Below are 23,391 nucleotides of genomic sequence, written 5' to 3'. Positions count from 1 at the left end.
TCATCCACTCCTCTCTCCAGGACGGCTCTTCAAGCTAGTCTACTAGAGGGTCAACAGACCCCTCCCATCCTCCTCACCTTCCTCTGGCTGCCAGTCAGGGAGGAAAGGAAGGCCAGGAAAGAACAGTGGTATAAAAGTACCGGTCGGCGCCAGTACCAGCGTCGCTCGATGCCGGTCCGGCTCCAAGTCAGGAGTTAGGCTACCGTCGAGGCCGGTTGGAGGCACAACTGGCATCGGGGCATCGTCACTGGAATCTGTGCCGGGGAAGGTACTGTGAGGTCGACCGGCACCGATCCGGATCCAGGCCTGGATCCTTGGAGGTCCTCCGGCGCCGAAGCCGCAGGCCTTGAAGGCCCAGGGCGCCCATCTGAGTCCACGGGGACCTAAGGCACGCCGGCGGAGTAGGGCTGCCCAAAGATGCCGTGAAATGCTTTGTAGAAAGCTCGAAACTGGGCAGGGGACACTCCGGCTCCCAGAAAGGGAGGGAAGCATGGAGTCGTCCCAGAGGCAGGATCCGGAGGCAAAGCCGGAAAACAACGACGCTCCGGGCCCCGCGTCGGCCGACGGATGGGGAGTAGGCGAAGAGCGACGATGCTTCTTCACCTTCTTCTTGTGCTTCAACTTACCCGATGAGTGCGAAGACTTCGATGACGAGTGATGATGGCTCCGCAACCTGTCCTGCGACCTTCCCTTTGACCGAAGCAGACTGCCAGGCCTCCAGAAGCTTTCGGAACCACTCCAGCAAAGCCTTCGGGTTCATGGCCAGACAGTCGGAGCACGACTTCGGGTCGTGGTCGTGCTCCAGGCACAAGAGACACATGAGGTGCGGATCCGTGACAGGCATCAGCTTGTGACAGGAGTCACAAGGCTTGAAGCCGGTCCAATGATGGGACATCCCTCGTGCACCAAGAGTCGAAAGACTTTGAAAAAGATGTCGACAAAAGACGAAAAAGTTAAATCAAAAATTTGCTAAGGGTCTGCCTTATTTGGGGTTACAAAAAGCTGATAAGCTTAGATACGAGTGGGTAAGAATGATAGTGGCGGCGTTGGGTCCACACTCTTCAATTAAACAGTTAACAATTTGTAGAGTGCTACTTATCACCCGTAAGGCTTTCCAGGTGCTTGGGGGGGGGGGGGTATGTGGGCCAGGAGGGTGCTGCTGGGAGTGGTCAGTAGAACATCCAGTTTTTTAGGCCTTCTCTGAACTTCTGTAGGGTGGGTGGGTGGAGTGGGAGGCCATTCCAGGTCTTGGCGGTCAGGGAGAAGGTGTTTGGCTCTGCAAAATACTAAACACTGCTTAGCTTGACAAAAAAGTCTAACTTCTCAGTGTGGACACCCACCAAAGTAGCCTTTCAAACCTGTCTCAGGCTTCTGCCATTGCATGGCCTGCGCGTGCAGTTCACTGCCGCTGTGACGTGGCACAAAGTGAATGCCACATCTGTGACTCCCCTTTTTCTACATATCAGTCACCCCTAAGGTAGGCCCTCGCTAGCCCTATGGGCAGGGTGTATTGCAGGTAAAAGGTAGGACATGTGCCTTCATTGTATGGCATGTCCTGGTAGTGACAAACAGCCATTTTGTTTTCTCACTACTGTGAGGCTGCCCTCTCATAGGAATGCATTGGGGATTCCCTGATAAATGTTTCAGTGGTAATTCCTGATCTGAGAGGAGTAGAGTGGTCAAGTTTGTTATGTTTGGAATAGTGGTAATAAATGCTGTGCAATGGTGTTCACAGTTTTATTATCACTATTTTAGAAATGCCACTTTTAAAAGTGGGCATTTCTGTGTGCTGTGTGCCTGCCTGATGTGTATTGCATGTCTGGCTCGGGAATGACAGGGGCAGGGGCTGGGTGAGTCAGCACAAGGCTGAATAGGCCAATCTGCATTTGGAGTGGTGGGAGGAGTAACCCTTGGGACTGAATGGGACTGTGCCTGCTTTCCACAATGCTGGTTCCGCCCCCCTGTGGTGTGTCTGGAGCCAGAGCCTACAATGACAAAGGGGGTGGTGGTGCACCTTTAGAGAAAGGTGAGTGCCCCCAGAACTGGTTTGGACTGGGTGGCAGAGGGAGAACAAAGACACTAAGGGGTATAAGTATTGGGGCTGTGACCCCATGAAGGGGGGCTGCTGAAGGACTTTCTTGAAACTGAAGACACTGCGTGGGACTACCAGGAGGAACTGCCTAGGAACTGGACTATTTTGGTGGGCTGAGAGAAGGACTGCCTCTCCCCCTTTTGTTCTGATGCCCCTGATGCTGGCCTGCCTGGCTGTTCCCTGTCTTCGTGTCCCCCAGCACCCTTCCAGTAGTGCTGCAGGGCCCTGAATATGGGCTGAGTGCGTGCTGGAGTTGATTTACCTGAACCAGGTGTGGGCTTATGCAGTCAAGCGTGTGAGGCATTTTTTCCTGCACACCAGAAACACGTGAGAAGCGTTTTTATTTTTACCCAGGCACGCTGGGAAAGCACTGAAATGCCAACTCCCCTAAGGCGGGGGCCCTATGCTTAGTGCTGCGTGTGGAGGGTGAGTTGTTTCCTGAGCTAGAGGAGTAGGCTCAAACCTTCCCCCTACGGCAGGCGCGGTGGGTGGTTTTGGCCGCAAGAAGCTGCAGGAAGTCAGGCAGCGTCTCTGCCTGACTGTGGGCGGGGCAGAGGAGAGCCCCGTATGTGTCACCGCAGCTGGGAGTGAGGGGCAGGAAAGTTGCTACCGGAGGGAGGAGCTGTGAGAGGAGTGCTCCCCCTTCCTAACCTCCAGCGTGTGTGCCGCGTCGGGACGAAGAAGCCGCAGGAAGTCAGGCATCTGGCCTGGTTGTGGGCGAGTCTCTTGCTGGGCACGTCGTGTCAGCAGGAGCTGACGAAGAGGAGAAAGCCTTACTGTGTGTGGGGCTCCCATACGAAGAGGGAGACCCCGCGTGTCTTCAGGGCCTTGTGTCGATGGAGCGTGTGGCAGGAAGTTACTGCAGCCACAGAAATTCAGGCATCTGGCCTCGTTGTGGGCGAGTCTCTTTCTGGGCACGACGCATCAGCAGGAGCTGACGAAAAGGCAGGAAGCCAGGCACCAGACACCTGACTGTGGGCGGGGCTCCCATACGGAGAGGGAGAGCCCCATGTGGTTCCGGCGGCAGTGGTGAGTTTCGGGGTGCCCCTTTCCAGGGAACAAGCAGCACTGTTGTTTTCCGGCCGAAGGGGCCATTGGATGTCGTCCCTCGGGTGCTGTCCGAGCACCAACGTAATTCCCTCAACTGCCTACACCGTCACAGCTGGGCCGCATGGTCGCGGGCAGCTGTGTGCTGATCGGATGTTGGTAGGCATTTTTGGCATTTTCGCAGCTGCGCCATGAGGTCGCGGGCAGCTGCCTTTTTAGGTGCTCGTGGGAGGCATGGACAGGGTGTGAGTACGCTCCACCCCCATATGTGGTGTACAAAGCTCCGGGGGCATTCGTACTCGGCAGCGGGGGTCCCCAACGGCATGGTATGCTTCAGGGGCACGCAATAGTTGTGAGTGAAACGTGCCTAGGGGCACAGTGACTTCCACATTCCTTGGTGTAGACCGGCAGGTGGCCCAGAGCCTACGTGGGAGAGGCAAAGAACTGTGTAATCTTTAATAAGTGTGCAGGTGCGCTCTTGGTATGGTAAAGTGTTTTTACCCAATTCTGCCTCACTCTATTTGCCACGGGTTTATGCCCGGATGTGCTACAGGCAGTCTGTGGGCTAATGCGCACCGTAATGACGTGTACAAATTACAGGTGCTCATTGCTGATGATGTCATGCATGTATAACCTACTGTGATGCTCACGCCAAGGAGGTACATGTTAGGGGTACTAGAAGTGTTCACTTTGGTTCACTATTGATTATATTTTCTGTCTAATGTTCTGCATATACAGAATGCCCTATGGTCAGAAGTTACTGGTTGTTTTCCCTACTTGTGTGTTCTAAGGGTTCTGACATTGGCCCGATTGGCCCCGTTGTGTATATAATCCCCTGTAAAGTAACATCTAGTGCCAGGTGGCACTTTGTATATATGTGATTGCATTCTGATGTTTTAGGAGTAATAGCAAGGCTATTTTTTATATAACCTTGTGTGGAGTTTCTTTTGTGGTGTGCCTAGTGTGTCGCTGACGTGTGAGTGTGCTGCGCAAACGCTTTACACATTGCCTCTGGGATAAGCCTGACTGCTCTGCCAAGCTACAAAGGGGGTGAGCATGGGTTATCTTCAGTGTTTAACTCTCTTGCCTTGACTAAAGAGGTGGTTTCTGCCTGCTTAGGCGCATGCCCTAGCCAACCAGAAATCCCATTTCTAACAGAAAGGAATTCAAAAATTAGGTTGGTCCGGCTGCTATTTGTCCTAAAAGTTATATGGATCCGATTTTTTCAGTGATGGTCCACACATGCCGAGTGTAGGGCGGTGGGATCAGCCTGGCAGAAATAGTTAGACAAAAAGATTGACAACAATGGAACATCCCTCCAAAAGCCATACATATGGCTGCACTAGAGAGAATGGTGCTAACTCTTCCTTAACTCTTCTTTCTTCAGAAAGTGATGGGCAGAGAAGGTGGCAATGTTGCATATCCTTGTTGCAGTCCACCCCCTGCATTGGGCTAAACTTGTAGGCAGAGAGGAGTGTCTGAAAGCCAGTGACGTTGGGAAAGTGTTTCCTTTCCCTTTAATGCTTCCTGTTCTTTTACAAAGCCGGGTTTTGGGCAAAGAGGGCAAGCTGATGGCATAACTAAACCCTGGAGCAGGACTAACACATCCCCTTGTTGCGGTGAGGCTCTCTGCCAACTCTTCCTCTCAATTGAAAATATGCAACAGCACAAAAGCCAGGATTAACCGCATCAACAAACGACAAGTAAGGAAAGAGGCGTAACTGATAATGCTGAGATTGCAACAAAGAACTCTTGCACAGGAGGAGCTGGGCTCAGCTCCACAGTGCAGTTGTAAACAGTTACCGTAGCCAACAAGAGGATATTACACTCACAAGTGACCAGGGCGTATGTCTGATTCGAGCATTGAGTCATATGCATTTACAGAAGAGTGCCTTAAAGGAGAGACTACTAGAAACATTCAATGCAACTAAAGCTAGAGAACTTCTCACCTAGATGAGAATTTGAGCTCTACTAAACAGTGAAACTGATTCTCCAAAGTAGATGAAAACTTGGTCCACAAAATGCCTATTGGTCTGGTTTGTTTCCAGACCCAAACATGAGGTCATAAAACGTGTGTTACCAGAGGGGAAAAGCAGACTGGAAACTGCCTTCCAAAAATGTACCATAGCCTACTCCAGAGTTACTCACAACAATATCAAAGGGCCGTTGACTATGACTTTATATGGAAAGGTCCCCTGGGAGTGTGCCTTGATACCTTACTGTAAACAAGAGCATTCAGTTATATCCCTGTTGCGTCAGAAACCGTATTTACATTGGCTCTGTAAACAAAACATGGTTCCAGACAGACTACAACAATGCTGGCAGCACACAAAGCCGAGCATTCAAAGTTAGGGGGGGTCAGCTACTGCAAATGACAGATTGGAGGATATGCTTGGCTTAAAAAGCTTGACTATTCCTTCCTAATCGGAAAGAAGGACAAAAGGAGAATAAAATAGCAATAAAAAATTATTGTAGAAAATCTGAAAAAAGAACTGGACTAAGGCCCACTACACAAACTCACAAAGCGCAAGATAATCTAGTTTCAAACAATGCCATTCAATAAAAATAAAGGTAACTAGTAAGGACAAGTGCAGGGAAGGTGAAGCATGCAGTGTATACCTCATGTTTGATACTGGTAGCAAGCTCGGATTTAACAGCATTTGTACTCGTTTCTGGTCAAGCTACTAGGTGGAAAGGTACCCATACACAGAGAACTGGAAACAGAAGGGACACATCAGTTGTTTTTTTGTGTTCCAAAAGGTGGACAAACATAAGAAAAAGAAGCAGGTAGTAGTGAGAGGAATGTGGGATTCACTGTCCACAAGTTCTGTAACTAGACCATATTCTGCTATCTCCATAAATGTTGCAAATCAGAATGACGAGAAGCAGACATAAGAGCATTGACTTACATATAGCCCACTATTAGGGAGTAGCATTAATTCAGACTGCTCTTGTAACATACAGTGCAAAAAGAGGAAATCAAGTTTTTCCTCAATTAAAACTTTTCCATATGACCACCTCAAAAAATGCCATGAAATCAATACATAATTATTCGCTCAACAGTATGTAAACTTTACTCAAATTTCAAGGAATCTTGCTCTTATTTTAAGACTGCATATTATCTTTTAGGCTCATAATTACTGAAAGACAATGATGATAAATGGATTAAAAAGCTTACTCTTTAACATCTTTAAGTTGCTCAATATCTTGAACTTTGACGTAATCAGGGTCATGGGCCAGAAGATGAATAGTGTATGGAACAACGTACTCTGGTAGTAAAGACAACAGTTTTTCTGTAAGAAAATGTGTAAAGGTTTGAATTAGAAAACTATGCACATTACACAATTTGAACGAAACAAGCAGGGTACTTACTTTCGGTAATGCTCTTTCTGGAGGATACCCTATCTAACCACAGATTGCCCACCTTAGAATATCCCAAAATCGCAGGAAGGAATCCTGAGATATTTTCACAGCAGTGCTCCTGCATGATGCTATGTGGCGTTGAGCACACCTGTGTTCAAATCACAATGCCTCAGAAGTGACAGAGCTGCATATAGGAGCCATCCATCCGTGCTGATAACATTTTCTTATCTGGACCATTTTCGAGCCCTAGATACGGTGCATTCACAATTTCTGGTAATGGTGGCTGGATACTAACTTGTGACATTTTGAGAGGTTAAAAAGAGGCCACTCCACAGAAGGGCAAGGTGGGATGGTAATAAGGAATCTGCAGTTAGACAAACATACACCATGAAGAGTTTACCGAAGAGAAGTCATTTGTGAAGGATACCTCTAACAGCAAATTCCTAAACTTTGAATAGATACAAAAGCAGTACCTTCCCAAAGTGTCGGGTCTGTGGAGCAGACTCAAACCAAAGGTTTTGCAGAACCGAATGAGCGAAGTGAGCTTCCGGTCAGACCTGGCTGTGAAGATAGTTGTGCTTCGTGAAGTCATTTAACAGCACACATGTTGCAGTGTGGCAGTTGTCAAGGACAGGCACTCAACGTGCCACAGCAGTAATAGCTGGCTTATCCCCGATAGAATGGGCTCTCAGCCTTCCGGGGATTGTTTCTTAGCCAGTGCGTAGCTGATCTCAATGCAAAGGCCTAACCACCTCGACATGATCCGCTTCTGCACAGCTTTTCTTTTCTAAGCTCCAGAGAACCCCACAAAAAGCGGATTGTCCCAACAATGGTCCTTAGTATGATCTTTACAAAAGCTTAAAGCCCCTTTGGAATCCAACCAGTGGAGCTTCTCCCCATCTCTCAAGGGGTGAGGGGAGCAAATAATGCTAACAGTAATGGATTGCCCAACATGTAAGGGAGCCATGACGTTTTGTAAGAATGCCACTCGAGTCCTTAGCAACATTTTGTCTGGGAAAAGGATTGCGAAGGGTGATTGTAAAGAACATACATCACTCATGTGAAGAGCTGACAATCGCAATGAGGATGACAGTCTTCAAGACACAGCAAGAACTTATGCACAAGATCAAAAGGAGTACAGATTAGGAATGTCAAAACCAAGTTTAGGTCCCACTGCGGAATTTACACGGCTTGGGAGGGAACATGTATGTCAAACCTTTAATGAACCTCATAACAGGAGATTTAAATAAGGATCGTTGGTTCGGTAAACGCAGAAAGGCTGAAAGGGCAGAAAAATAACCTATTACAGTGGCCACTGCAAGGCCTTGCTCAGCTAAAGATAAAACAAAAGTATATCCGACAGCTTTGCCTGTAAGGGGTCACTGTTTCAAACACTACACCAGGTTCAAAATTTGTCCCAGCACCCAGCCTAAATGGATTCGGTGAAGGAAAAGTTACCTACCTTCTGTGATGTCTAATCTGGTAGAGACTATCTAGCCACAGATTCTTTACAATTATCCACAGGCATCAGACTGGATCCGTAATTTGTTTGTGTGATCAGTACACCCTGTGCACTGGAAGGTGGCGTCGTTTGGCTCCGTGTGGCGTTGGCACCGAAAGCGGCGTGCGCGTGCCTATATAGACGCCCCCTAGCACGCAGATGTCAGTTTCTTTACGGGATTTGCCGTGCCAGGATCGCCAATCCACAAAGAACAATGACAGCTGATGTGTAAAATTAGGGCCCTAAAATGGGAAATATACCCTGTACCCAGAAATCAGTTCAAAGAGGATGGGTGGGTGGGTCGGTTAGGAATCTGAGACTAGATAGAGTCTCTACCAGATAAGTCGTTACTGAAGGTATGTAACTTGCACATCTGATAGACTTCTAGCCGCAGATTCCTTACCTTACCTTACAATAATACCCAAGCAGTACCTCTCCAGGTAGGTCTGTAAAACAATTTCACACCAAAAATTCCTTCAGGACAGAATTGGCAAAGAGCATGTCCCAACGAACCCAAATGTCCAAGCAGTAGTGGCATTGTGAATGTGTGCAGAAAATCCCACGTTGCTGCCTGGCAGATGTCCAGGACCGGGACTTCGAGTGCTAACGCAGAGGTCGCAGCCTTTGCTCTGGTGGAATGAGCACGCAAACCCTCTGAGGGTTGGTTCTTGGGCAATGCTTAGCAGATTTTAATGCAGAGCACGATCCATGGGGCGATAACCTGTTTCTGAATAGCTTTCACTTTCTTGGCTCCGACATAGCCTACAAAGAGTTGGTCGTCCACACAGAACTCTTTTGTGCGGGCAAGGTAGAACGACAACGCTCTTTTTCGGTCCAGTCGAAGGAGTTGCTCCTCTTCCTTAGAGGGATGCGGCAGAGCGAAAAGGGTAGGCATGGTGATGGATTGGCCTACATGAAACAGAGTGACCATCTTCAGAAGGAAGTAAGCCTTAGTGCAAAGGACCAGCTTGCCCGGGAAGATGTTGAGGTACGGAGGCTTAGATGACACAGCCTGGAGCTCACTAACCCTCCAGGCAGATGTTATGGCCACCAGAAAGGCCGATTTGATGGTAAGGAGCCAGGACAGGAAAACTGTGTAGCATGTCAAAGGGAGCGCACATGAGAAAAATGAATACTACATTTTGGTCCCACTGTGGCAAAGGTGAAGGAGGGAACATGTCCTGGAGACCTTTCAAAAACCTATGTACAATCAATTCAAAAAAACTACTCCGCACTCCAGGAATTCAACTTTGCACAATTTTCTTTACATAGCACACAGAACCAAAGCATTTTCAACCATCACAGTCTTGCTCACAGTTATTAAGTCCTTTCTCCGACTTTGTCTGGGGTACCGCCAGACACAGGCTGGCGCTCGCGAAGTTGTTCCTACCGACAGACAGAGGTGGTCTAGCCGCCCCCTGCTTTGAGCACTACTACCTGGCCGCTCAATTACAATGGGTGGCCCGCTGGCTAGCTGATAGGGGCAGGGACGACACGGCCTCGGAGTTGGCGCCTTACTCACTGGAGCGAATAACCAGGTCCTTCCATCCTCTCCATAGGGTCGCGCGCCCGCTACCACTCCTTCTGGAAGTGGCGCATAGGTGTTTCCGGAGGGCCTTGTTCCTCACGCGTACTATTGTATGCGCCGGCAATCCCGCTGGAGGGCTCCCCTGGCGGAGGAGGGGTGCTCACGGCCTCTGTGCTGGCGGATTGGTGGGGAGCTGATGTGCGCACGTTGGGAGATCTGTACCGGGAGGGCGAGCTCATACCGTACGAGACCCTGGTATCGGAGGACGGGCTCCCGCCCGGTGGGTTCCTGACGCATCGGTCGCTGATAGCGAGCATGACCGCCCAGTGGGGGGATATGGCCTCGGAACCCACCCTGCATCTGACCATGCAATACTTACATGTCATGGGAAGGGGAGGGCACTTGATCCGCTGGTTTGCAGCTTCGCTGAGGGAGCTGTCGTCCATTAGCCTGGACCGCCTCCGCGCTAAGTGGGATCTGGACCTGGGAAGACCGCTGGAGGACAGGGAGTGGGAAAGGATACTCAAGGGCCCGGTGCGTATACCCCGAAACTTGCGGTTTCGCCAAATTCAGTTATTTATTGTGCACAGAGCTTACCTCACGCCGGAGTTAATTAACCGGTATTTTCACCGTACCGACGCAGTATGCCCTAGATGTAGTGAGCCGGGGGCGGGTTTTCTGCATATGTTGTGGAGCTGTTCACGGTTGGGTGTCTACTGGAGATCGGTCAGTGGGCTGCTGCTAGAGAGTGTGGGCCGCAACATCCCATTCGACTGGCCTGAACATATATTGCACCACTTTAAGCGATCGCGTAAGGATAAGGTGACGTCCCGATTTCTAGACCTGGGGCTAGTGGTAGCGGCACGCCTCATTACAAAGCGGTGGAAAGCACATGAACCGCCGCGCGTGCAGGCTTGGAGTGCCTCATTTCAGGCATGGGCCGAGGCAGAGGGGACCGCCATCCAGAGGGAGGAAACACTGGGCCTGCGGAGGGAACCCATGGCAGATCGCTGGAGACAGCTGTTGGGGAAGCTCAGACGCCTAGGCGCGGAGGGTTGCGCGGGGTCACAGGAGGTGACTGACGGAGCTGGAGTGGGCGGGAGTGGATCGGGGGATGCCCCTCTGTCGAGATGATAGGACCCTGCCTGCTTTCTCCCTTAGCGCCGCGACACTCACACTTGCATAGCGACGTTCACAGCCGAGGCACACACATGGGGGATCTCCGGGGGGGTGTGGAGGGGCGGGGGGGTTACCGACAGCTGGGGGGGTATTGAGCCTGTATGTACAGTCTATGCTGCTATTGTTAAGGTTTTGTTATGTATAATCTTTGGGACTCGAGGGTATTTTGCTTGCTCTTCACTACCCGAATGAGGCGGGAGGCACCCGCGCACAGACACGGAGCCTAGCTGAGGTACGGCTACTACTGTCACTTCTGTTGTGACTGCACCGGGACTGTCAAAGAGACTGTAGCTGGCTCCGCTGTGGACAGTGACCGCAAATTGGCCCGAATACATGTCATGAAGTAGTGGTTACTGACCCTGATGCGGGATGGCCCCCCCACATATGTTTACAACTCTCTGCTTACCTATTGTGTCAAATGCCAAGGAATGTTCTTGTTTAAAACAATAAAAATAGATTTACAAAAAAATTAAGTCCTTTCTCCATTTCCCATTATATAAAAATGCCCATTTTGAGTCATTCTCGGTTATGTAGCTCTGTAAAATCCACCCATTTTATTTCTTTTCGTTTTTCAATTCTTTCCTAAATAACAGTCTTTAAAACTTAAGTCACTTTCTATTCCTTTCTGCTTCATAAACTTTACTTTAATCACACATAGCTTTGAACTGCTTACATGTTAAGAGGCTAGTATACTTAATTCATTCTTTTGTTTCCTCATGCTAGCATTATTAGAAGCCAACAATCCAGTACATATAATTCTGCTTATTGCAGTGGATAAACATATATGCCTCTGATTTTATACTGCCTTGTTCCAGTTTACTATACTGGACATACTTTATATCCTATATCTGCCTTAGTGGCACCTATTTATTTATTTTCACAGTTTCATCATCCTTATGGTGAAGCTTCTCATCCTTTATACCTCAGTGGCTGTTGTATCATGTATGTGCATATGTATCTGTTTGCCCACAGTCATTTGTTTGTTCCCCATTGCCAACCAATGGATGGATGAATTGTAATTGTTTTTCCCTATTCAATTCCACACTTCAGAGCTGGCATAATGGTTTTAATATGAACATTCAATGATTTATACCCACTTCTATTTCTTCTTAATATTGGCAAGAATCTTCGGAACCTGCCTTCTACAGGATGGCTGTGCTCCACTAAGGGCCCGCTAAAGGGGCTTGGTAGGTAGGCCTGCACTGGTGTGGCAGTGGACTGTTGACCAGGGGCTGGGTGTTGGATGGGCAGGCGGTAAGGGGTACCTCTGCCAAAACCAAGAAACTAATTGTAGGGCTGATGCAGCTGGTTGTGGGGATAAACCAAGAAAGCATGCAACTGCCCTAGCCGCCTTGAACCATTTAAGAGTGAAGTCTGCCTTGTCCCCAAACAGGTGAGTCCGGTTGAATAGCATGTCCATGAGGGACAACTGGACATCACCTAAAAAAGCTGGCCCACACCAAGCATGGCAGCGAATGGCAATAGTGCCAATGGTCTGTCCAATGCAATCGGTGGAGTCTAAGCCACAAAGAACTGAACATGGCTACGTCGCAGTCATCTTTATGGCCTGAGTGAGGACCGGCAGGAGATCATTAGAGACCTCGGAGAACTTGAGCCACTGAGTTGCAAAGGGTGTGAGAAGAGCACCTCAGCAGGCAGCTGGCATTTACCGACCTGAGCGCCCAGCTGCTGGATGAGAAAACCTTCTTCCCAAACGTCCCCACTCATTTCGACTTCCTTTCCTTGGGTATCATTGGGAATGTTGTAGTGGTCTCTCCTTGTCATTATCTTTGTTTGGAATGCTCACGTCTTGGTTGTTCCTGAGGTGAGCATTCCACTTCAGAACATAGTGCTCTTGGGTTTGAATACTTTGTCAGTTGCCGTCTTATGCCTTAACTGTGCCAGTTGCTGCGCAGTCCCTGTCAACAATAAAGCTTACCTTTGGAAAGATTCCTCGTTTGATGTCACTACAAATGTGCTAGGATTAGTCTTGCTTGCAGACACCTGCACCACCAAACCTTCAGGTGAGAGTGCTGATATAGAAATGAAGGGTTGCCCGGAGCAGGGGATGGCATCCTGCAATCTGCAGGTTGACGGGGAAAAGGGGTTGGTGGTGGGGGGAGGCCCCCAACAAAGTATCCATAAGGACCCCGTTAAATGGTAGGAGGGGCTCAGTAGAAGTCTGCCCCGGCTTAAGAACCTCCATAGAATTCTGGTTTCGACCTCCCAGGTGGAGAGCTGGAGGTCACAGAGTTTTGACATTCTACACATACCAATGGTGTAGAAAGCACCCTCTTCAGTGGCAGGGCCGGGGGGGGGGGGGGGGGGGGGGGGGTCGGATACTGGAACTGAGGAGGTATAAAGGTCACTAGCCACTTGCAGGTCGTCATAGCAATTCTCCTCATAAGATTGGCCAGTCTCATCACCAGCATTGTAATTGTTATAGGAATCCATGCTGAACAGGGAATGCAGGGTGTACTATTGTCGCTGTGGAGGCAGCTCAAATGGGGGAAATGGGGCCTCAATGGAAGATGTCAGAGAGGGCAATTGAGGCCTTGTCTTCCAGAAATCAATTTGGATGCGCTGAGAATCGGTATGGGCAGTGGAGGTAGAGTGGAAAGTGGAGCCTGACCCAGCCAAATTACAGGCTTGGAGGGTCCATCTGGCATTGAGGGCAAACCCATCAGCGGTAATTCAGATAAAGAACCTCTCTGCTCAGTGTTGCCTGCAGGCACACCGGAGAGAGTTTGCAAATATTTGAAGAGCTGGAGCATAGCAGCACAAAACTCCTCACAGCCATGGAAACTCAGAATGGCCCAGAACAAGTTAAAAGTTGTGGGTTTGGTTCTAAAGTCAAATTAGTTTCAGAGCGAGATTGAGAAGTATGGAGCTGCTCCAGCGTCGTCTTGGATGAGCGGGAGTGGCGGGAGGAGCTGAATCTCACTTCGATTTCTTGCTTTTTTTTCTTCCACTTCACAAAGATGTGGCCTGGATAACTCCAGTGACTTCTGCATCTAAAACAGGACCGCAAACGAACTTTCGACTTGGACAAGTCCCGTCACAGAGTCTTGCAGTGCTTGGTTAAGTAGAGTTTCACAAAAACCAAAGTAATCCCTTTTCAGAGAGATCAACTATAACCGAGATGGATATACGAGTAGATATTATAGCCTTCCTAAAGTTCGGATCATGTGGTATAGGTACTTAACATTAACAAAAACAAAGCTCCTAACGTTATTACAGAAAAAATAAAGAAATTACTAGTTTACAAGTTGCTGTGATGTGTAACAATAATTACTGAAAAAACACTCAAATTTAAATTATTTTATTTAAAAACACTGTTAATCTAAAACAAATTGTTTTGATGTTCTTAAAGTGCAGATTTATTGAATACACATTCATATATTTTATTTTTGATTTATATATTTATATAGCGCACTACTACCCGGGGGTGTCTAGGCGCTTCACCCAATATAATCACCCAAAACAGTAATTTCATTAACATATTCGTATCATTCGCTTTATCCACTTCATTAAAGGCAAATGACAAATACACATTTTTAAAAAACTCACATAAAAACACAGAAAAACTGCCAATAACTGTAACACTGCGTTTTGGCAAAAATATGATAGTGCTTCGCCTTCTTCAGGACAAAACTTATTTCAGTATATCAAATAAAATTGTATTGAGACCCTCGAAGAGTCGTCTCTTGCTCGAAATGCACCCAACGGAAGAGAACGTGTTGTCCTCTGGTGATATAATGAAAGTAGGATTCTATGTGTTCGTCTGTGGACTTGAAGCAACACACGCTTTGTCGTCGTTAATTAATTTACCATGATATACGATTAGAGTATCAATGATAAGGAGTCAAACAGGCAACTTGCTTATAATAATGTTGCCTGTAAACGGATGGCCATATTAGTCTACAAGATTGGTCCACCCTGGCAATCCGATCGGTATTGCCCAACTGCCACTTCGCGTTTTTCGTATTGCTGTGCGACTTGGTTACAAATAACCAAATTTGATGGTCATTGGACTCGTATCCCAGCTCTACCGGCCGTACGACTCAATTCTCCGATTCCAAGTGTACACAGGCAAGGTTGCCATTTCGAGCAAGAGATGACTCTTCGAGGGTCTCAATACAATTTGATTTGATATACTGATATAATTTTTGTCCTGAAGAAGGCAAAGAACTAAAATATTTTCGCTGAAACGCCGCGTCACAGTTTGACAGTTTGTGTTTTTATATCAGTTTTTTTAAATCTGTATTTGTCATTAGCCTTTAATGAAGTGGATAAAGGGAATGATACGAATATGTTAATGAAATTACTGTTTTGGGTGATTATATGAATGTGTATTTAATAAATCTGCACTTTAAGAATTTCAAAACAATTTGGTTTTAGATTAACAGTGTTTTTAAATAAAATATTTTAAATTTGAGCACATTAGTGTTTTTTGAGTAATTATTGTCACACATCGCAACAACATGTAAACTAATAATTTCTTTCTTCTTTCTGAAATAACGTTAGGAGCTTTGTTTTTTTTAATGTCAAGTACCTATACCATATGATCCAAACTTTAGGAAGGTTATAATATCTACTTGTATATCCATCTCGGTTATAGTTGATCTCTCTGAAAAGGGATTACTTTGTTTTTATGTTTGACAGACCCATCCCTTTTCTAAGCATCAGGGTATCTCCCTCATATCTTTGTAAATATGTAGAGTTTCACCTCGCAGTCTTGGATGGCCTTCTGGTTCATCGGCACATAGTCACTGCAAGCCATAGAGTTGTGGCTCAAACCCGGGCAAATTAAGTGATGATCTGTCACAGACATTTGTTTGCGAAAGTCCTTGAGGGGCTGAAAAACTGTTTAGGGAGGCAACGTCCTTTCTAAACTGTAAAACAATTTTTTGAGCAAGCTAAGGGTCTCTGAGAGACAAGAGGTAGATCCAAATCAACGTCTGGTGAAGAAGAAAGGAACTGATGTAAGCGAACAGGAGTTGCACCTACATAGGATCTGCTTGTCATTTCTGGAGTGGAACACATCAGTGCAGAGCCACATGGCGCCATCCATCATCATACACAGGTACTGCTGAAAAGTGGCTGTATTCAGTCTGATGTTTGGTGGATGTTTAAAAGCTGAGGAATTTGCAGCCAAAAGTGTATATCAGAAGCATTACATAACAGAGCATTACATAACAGTGAATTTATATTTCCATCCCTTTTCGTTTATTTCAGTCTTTCACCCATTTCGCAATACTGTTTTCATTCAATTCATGTTCTTACCACTCACTGCAGCATGTTGTTTCAGATAATCCCGTCTCACATTTATATTCTTCACTAGGCATTGCCTGGCATGAGCTCTTCGTTCCTTCACTGGGTCTTTTGCACACAGTGCACATATGGCCATGTATTCCAGTGGTAGCCGTAGTCTCGAAAGCCCTTTGTGAAGTTTCTGAGCAAATATTTGTCTTACTTGGTAACACTCATCCTATTAAAGAAAGGACCAATATCAATGAGTATGGGTTACATAGATAGTAGATTTAATTAATAAATGGTGCATGAAGTAATATCTTGCTCAATTGAATTCTAAATTTACATTTAGCATTCAGTTCAGTTGCTTTTAAAGAAACTATTTGTGTAAATGTCAAAAATAAGTACAAAATATAACATTTAAAGAAATACAAAACAATAAAACTCTGTGTGTATTAAACGAAAATAAAACCAAATCTTGCATTTTAAGAATAAATCAGAGATCTTCAACATTACCAAGAGACATTTAGCATCAACTCCGTCACTTTTATCAAACGGAAGAGGGGAGTGTATCGGATAGTTGTTCAACTCATAAACAAAAAATTACATTCAATCCGGAAATCAGTTACATGGGAACTTAAAAAAAAAAGTAAAAAGATCCTCCAAATACTGTGAGTAAACACACCTTCATATACTCCATTTTGAGCATATCCCAAATCTTTAAGTTTATCTTCTGTCACATTGGTGCTCACTTTAACATTTCATTCTTAGCTGACCTTATGTTGCACGAACCACATCTCAAAAACAAAAAGGAGCTGTTGGCGGGAGGCGTCACAGAGAGGTCTGAGAACAGGGAACTGGCATTATGGTTAGGACATAACTATAGACAAGCAATCATCCCGAGTGTCTCTCTACGCTTAACAGGTGTTGTCTAAAGTCTGCATTTAGCCGTCTATTGTCAAAAACCTAATGTGCAAAGTTGCAATACTTAAAGTGGACTTTGGGTCAACCCATTCCTCGTCTTTGGTGGTCTTTCATAACAATCTCATTTGGGTGCTCTTTGACATCTTTCCTTTCGCTTGTGCATTTCCCATCACTGGAGCATAGCTTCTTTACTCTCCTTTTGACTGGGACTTGTATTCATCCATGGCTGCTAATCAAGCTAAAAGTTTTTTTTATTGTTATTTCCCCCATCATTGTAACAAACAATCCATAACTGCATTTTCCATAGACAACTTCAACACAACATATACCCAATAACAAGTACATACTGCAGAAGCAATAGTCAGAGATCTCTGCAACATACGATATCCATTTGTATAACATACAACATAGGCCACCATCAACGGTGAAGTTGTACACCTCTCTATGACTAATATTTAAATAGAGGGAAGTTTGGGGTCTCCATCATACAGTGTTAACTGTTTCCAATGCATCTTCGTAAAGCAAATACGTATATAAAGGTCATATACATTCCTAGGTCTTGTTGATTACTGTAGGAAATAGGCATAGTCCTCATTTGTGTCCTTGCAGCATCAAATCACGCATTCAATCTTCGTGTTTGGGAAGAGGACCTGGAACCTAGCTTATGGCTACCTGCCTTTTAGCCAATGACAGAGCTACTGCTGTGTAATTGTGGAAGTACCCCAGGGCATACTTGTCAAACCCCAATAGTGCTATCAGCAGAACTTGTTGAAGCGGCATGCCCTCATACCTAAATACCTCACAACAGTGCTCTGCTCCACCCGGGCAGAGCCAGGCCAAATGATGAAATCCTGCCACAACGCTAGATCTGCGACATTGTGAGTCATCACCCAGGCTCACTTCCACCACGCTCTCAGTGGGCTGGTACACGCTATGCTGAAATTTATAGAGCAGGACATAAGGCCTACAGTTGTATGATACTTCTGGTTGTGTGCGCAACAAAACACCCATTTTTCATCTGTAATCGGCTCACCTAGATCAGCATCCCATTATCTTCAGCCATCTGGGAATACATCTCCTACAGTCCTAAAATGCCTACTCGAAGAGAATTTTCCTTTGGTTTCCAGAGTGTGAGGTACTGCTGGGTTATCCAGGACCGGTAACACTGGCCAGAATGAACAAGTTACTTACCTTCGGTAACGATGTATCTGTAAGAAACATTAGTTAGTTAGATTCCTCACCTTAGAATATCCCCAGGCGTCAGACTGGATCCGGAAGATTTTTTCGTCAGCAATACCCCTTGCGCGTCGCTAGGCGTCGTCTGCGGCTCCGCGTCCGTCGTTGGCGTCGTGCGCCAGAATGAAGTCGCCGGAGTACTTAGACGCCGCCCTCGCGCGCTGACGTCAGTTCTTGACATAGCTTTCCGCGCCAGGAACGCAGAGCCATGCAAGAGACCGACACTGGTGCCAAAAATAAATCTAGGGGCCTGAAAAGGACAACCTTAACCTAGATGTCAGTTCGCAGAACGGGGAGGATAGGTGGGTCGGTGAGGAATCGAACTAACTAATGTTTCTTACAGATACATCGTTACCGAACGTAAGTAACTTGTTCATCTGAAAGAAACACGTTAGTTAGATTCCTCACCTTAGAATAGATACCCAAGCAATACCATCCCCGGTGGTGGGTCTGCGAACCAAGATCACACCAGAAAGTCCTGGAGGACAGAACGGCCAAAGAAGCCATCCCTCCGAACTTTGCTGTCAAGGCAATAATGCCTGGCAAACGTGTGTAGCGAAGCCCACGTCGCCGCCTGACAGATGTCCTGCAAAGGGACACCCCGTCCCAAAGCAGTAGTAGCCGCTGTGGCCCGAGTAGAATGGGCGCGCAGCCCAACTGGAGGGTCCTTTTTTGCCAAGGAGTAACAGATTTTGATGCACAAAACGACCCACCGAGAGATGGTCCGTTTGTGCACTGCTTTCCCCTTCTTAGCACCCACGTATCCAACGAAAAGTTGGTCGTCCACCCGGAACTGCTTCGTGCGGTCCAGATAAAAGGAGAGCGCACGTTTTGGGTCCAGACGGTGGAGCCTCTCTTCCTCTTTGGAAGGATGCGGAGGCGGAAAGAAGGTGGGCAAGGTGACAGACTGCCCAAGATGAAAGGGGGTCACCACTTTCGAAGAAAGGAAGGACGAGGCCGAAGGACAACCTTGTCCGGATGAACAGAAAGAAAAGGAGGCTTTGATGATAAAGCCTGGAGCTCACTCACCCGTCTAGCCGAGGTGATGGCTACCAGAAAAGCAGTCTTAAGCGTCAGCAGACGAAGAGGACAATTATGAAGAGGCTCAAAGGGAGCGCACATTAGAAATGTGAGCACAAGATTCAAGTCCCACTGAGGCATTACAAAAGGGACAGGAGGGAACGTGTGAGTAATGCCTTTGAGAAAGCGTGTAACGACAGGGGACTTGAAAAGAGAGGGCTGATCAGGAAGCCGTAAGAAGGCAGAGATGGCAGCAAGATAACCTTTCAAGGTGCCCAAGGCAGAGCCCTGCTGGGCCAAAGAAAGAAGAAAGAGGAGAACCTCAGAAAGAGGGGCGGAAAGGGGATCCACAGCCTTTGCTGTGCACCATGCCACAAATTTGTTCCACCGGCAGGCGTATACCGTCTTTGTGGAGGGACGCCTGGCTGCCAGAATGATATCACAGACTTCAGGAGGCAAGTCAAATAGCATCAACTGCCGCCGCTCAATCTCCACGCATGGAGGTGGAGGCTGGACAGGTTCGGGTGGAGGACCGTCCCCTGCTGCTGCGACAGAAGATCCTCCCGAAGGGGCAGACGCATCGGAGGATCGGTCAACATACTGAGTAGCTCGGGATACCAGTACCTTCGTGCCCAGTCCGGAGCCACCAAGATGACTTGGGCCCGGTCGCGCTTGATCTTCTTCAGCACTCTGGGCAGAAGTGGTATAGGCGGAAAGACGTACAACAGACCGCAACTCTACTCGTGACGAAAAGCGTCGCCGAGCGAGTGCCGCCTTGGAAATTCCAACGCGCAGAACTGCTGACATTGCGCGTTCTCTTCGGTGGCGAATAGATCTAACCAAGGCTCTCCCCACTGCTGAAAGAGACCTTGCGCCACTTCGGAGTTCAGACGCCATTCGTGATCCATCATGCACCGGCGGCTGAGTTTGTCTGCTCTGGCGTTCAGAGAGCCCGCCAGATGTTGAACCACTAGGGTGACGCCCTGGTGTTCCAGCCATGTCCAGAGGCGCAGAGCCTCCTGACAAAGGGTCCACGACCCCACCCCGCCCTGTTTGTTGCAATACCACATGGCGGTGGTGTTGTCCGTGAACACCTGCACGACACTTCCCCTGACAGAGGGAAGGAAGGCTTTCAGTGCAAGTCGGATCGCTCTCAACTCCAACAGGTTGATGTGGAGGCGAGACTCCGCCGGAGACCAGAGGCCTCTGATCTCCGCCTCTCCCATATGGCCACCCCATCCCAGGAGGGACGCATCCGTCACTACGATATGCTCCGGTTGGGGAAGGGAGAGGCTCTTGCCCGTGACCCAATCGCGGTCCGTGAGCCACCACTGCAACTGTTTCGCAGTGCCCTCCGAGATCAAGACATGGTCGGACAGGTTTCCGTGATGCTGGGCCCACTGAAACTTCAGGTCCCACTGCAGAGCCCGCATGCGCCGCCTGGCGTGATGCACTAGTAGGATGCAGGAGGCCATCAGCCCCAGAAGCCGCAACACTAGCCTGACCGAAACCCAGGATAGAGGCCGAAAGATGGGAATCAGGGCCTGTATATCCCGGACCCGCTGTTCCGGTGGATAGACCCGGAACTGCGCCGAATCGAGAACCGCTCCGATGAAGAGGAGCTTCTGAGAGGGGCTCAGGTGTGACTTCGGCACGTTGATGGAAAACCCCAGCAAATGCAGGAGATCCGCCGTAGTTAGTCTGGAGGTGGGAGACGACTGCCTGGGGCGAGCCCGCCTTCAACAACCAGTCGTCGAGATAGGGGAAGACTGGAACCCCTGATCTGCGCAGATGAGCCGCGACCACCGCCATCACTTTCGTGAACACCCGAGGGGCACTGGTGAGGCCGAAGGGGAGCACGGTAAACTGAAAGTGCTCTTGGCCCACCGTGAACCGCAGGTAACGCCGGTGGGCCGGCAGGACGGGGATGTGGAAATATGCGTCCTGCAAGTCCAACGCTACCATCCAGTCTCCAGGGTAGCTAGAACCTGAGCCAAAGTTAACATCTTGAACCTTTCCTTCCGGAGGAAGGCATTGACGTTCCTGAGGTCCAAGATAGGGCGTAGGCCCCCTTTGCCCTTCTTGGGCACCAGAAAGTAGTGGGAATAACAACCACGACCCACTTCTGGGCTCGGAACGTGCTCGGCGGCCCCCTTGGCCAAGAGGGCCGAAACTTCCTCGTGGAGAAGATTCAAATGATCCTCCGAGATACGGTGGTGCTGCGGTGGCATGGCTGGAGGAGTCGTCTCGTAGGGGAGGGAGTAGCCCCTTCGGACGATTTGCAGCACCCACCTGTCCGATGTGATGGTACGCCAGTGGAGCAGGTGATGGCGAACTCTGCCGCCCACTGGCGAGGAATGGGCCAGAAAGCTCGGACTAGGAAGGCTTGGAGGCAGATGCTGCCGGGGTGGATGTGGGCTGACCACGTCGTCCTCCAGAACCGCCTCGGCGGAAACCACGTCCGCGACCGCGCGCATGTTGGTTCTGCGGCTGGTGGCTAGGCTGACGTGAGGAGGCGCCCCTTCCTTGGCCACGAAAGGGGTGAAAAGCGGAAGTGTGCGGCCGCGGGGCCGAGAGGCCCAAGGACTTGGCCGTAGCCCGGTAGTCCTTGAAACGATTCAGCGCACTGTCCGCCTTCTCACCAAAAAGGCGAGTGCCATCAAAAGGCATGTCCATGAGGGTGCTCTGGACATCCCCAGAAAATGACGTGGACCGCATCCAGGCGTGACGTCGAAGCGCCACCGTGGTGGAAATCGCCCTACCCAGCGAGTCCGTTGTGTCAAGCCCACAGCGAATGGCGTGTCGCGCTGCATTCCTCCCATCGGCCAAAGCCTGGGAAAGACGTGTCCGGGCCTCCTCCGGGCACAGGGGCAGCACGTCCTCCACCGTATCCCACAGAGTGGGAGTAACGGTCCAAGAGACATGCGGTGTTCAAAGACCGCAGGCCCAAACTAAGGGAAGAGAACAGTTTCTTGCCAAACTGTTCGAGTCTCTTGGAGTCCCGGTCCGGCGGAGCGGTCGGGAAGGAGGATTGGGAGGTAGAGGCCTGGATAACCAGACTCTCGGGGGTGGGGTGTTGAGACAGAAAACTGGGGTCGCCCGGAGCAGGGCGGTGGCGCCTGGCAACGTTCCTATCCACAGGAGGAACTGTGGAGGGCTTGGACCAGGTGCCCTGCAGAACGTCAGTGAGGGCCTCATTGAACGGCAGCAGAGGCTCAGTGGAGCTTGCGGCTGTTTGAAGCACCTCAGTGAGGATGTTAGTCCTCACAGCCACGGCAGGCAGCTCAAGCCCGAGGGCCGCGGCCGCCTTGCGCAGCACCACGGAAAATGCTGCACCCTCCTCCGAAGCCACAGTCGGAGGAGTAGTGAATCCAGTGTCCGGCGAGGTATCCAGCCCACTGGCCTCCCCCAGTTCGTCTGCCCAGTCCTATGAAAGCTGCGACTGAACAGCCATAGGGTCCTCGAACCCCTCCCAGTCGCCCCCGTCATCCGATTCCTGATAACCAGGAGGAGCGATCGGAGCCGGACAGTAGAGATAATGAGTCTCAAGAGGCGCCGGATGCGGCGTCGGGTCCGGAACAGGGCTAAACCGGGGTACGACACCGCCCGGAGTCGGCACCGGCGGAGACGGCGTCGCCGGTGGTGTGGGCGTCGGCGGCGCCGGTGTTGTGGGCGTCGGCGGCGTCAGCGTAGGTGGTTCAGGCGTCGGCGGAGGAGGCGTAACGAGGTCGACCGGCGTCGACGGGGGCCCAGGCATGGGCCCCGCGGGGACCTGCGGCGTCGGGACCGGAGTCGTCGACGGCACCGGGGCCGGAGCCGCCGGCGCGCGAGGTCGCCCAGTCGAGTCCGCGGGGCCCGAAGGCGCGCCAGCGGGCGTCGACGGCGGGGCCAGTTTCCTCATGGCCGAGAGGAAGGCACTGACCTCCGCCGGCGTCACGTCAGTCCCAGGGACCGGAGGGTATGGGGACTTGCGCGGCGCCTGCGGCTCCGACGGAGCCGCGGGGGTGGAACCACCCGGACCCTCGGCCGTGTCGCGCGACCGGCGAGGGGAGTCCGAAGAGCGATGCCGTCTCTTGGACTTCTTAGAGTGTTTGGACTTACCCGACGACTTGGAGCCCGACGATCGATGATGGCGTCGGCTGCGCGACCGATCCTTGGACCTCCTCCTGGACCGGGATCGCGCAGGGCGCGGAGCCGAGTGGCGAAGCTCGAGAAGCTTGCGGGACCGCTCCCGCCTAGCTTTCGAAG

General features: G+C 49.5%; 1 protein-coding gene across 2 annotated transcripts in view; it reads right to left on the bottom strand.

Moving 5' to 3' along the window:
• Positions 1-23,391, bottom strand: part of PDS5B (PDS5 cohesin associated factor B) — an 802,561-nt gene that overhangs the window by 229,172 nt on the left and 549,998 nt on the right. For both annotated transcript variants that reach the window (XM_085621687.1, XM_085621686.1), the window contains exons 25-26: positions 15,997-16,201; positions 6,318-6,432 (exon numbers count right to left, since the gene is read on the bottom strand). In XM_085621687.1, the coding sequence (XP_085477813.1) occupies positions 6,318-6,432; positions 15,997-16,201 (320 nt within the window). The remainder of the gene's footprint in view (positions 1-6,317; positions 6,433-15,996; positions 16,202-23,391) is intronic.

The sequence above is a fragment of the Triturus cristatus genome, chromosome 8, assembly GCF_964204655.1.
Source record: "Triturus cristatus chromosome 8, aTriCri1.1, whole genome shotgun sequence".
Taxonomy (NCBI): Eukaryota; Metazoa; Chordata; class Amphibia; order Caudata; family Salamandridae; genus Triturus; species Triturus cristatus.
The sequence above is the reverse complement of the archived record's forward strand: the minus strand, read 5'-3'. Positions and strand labels throughout refer to the sequence as shown.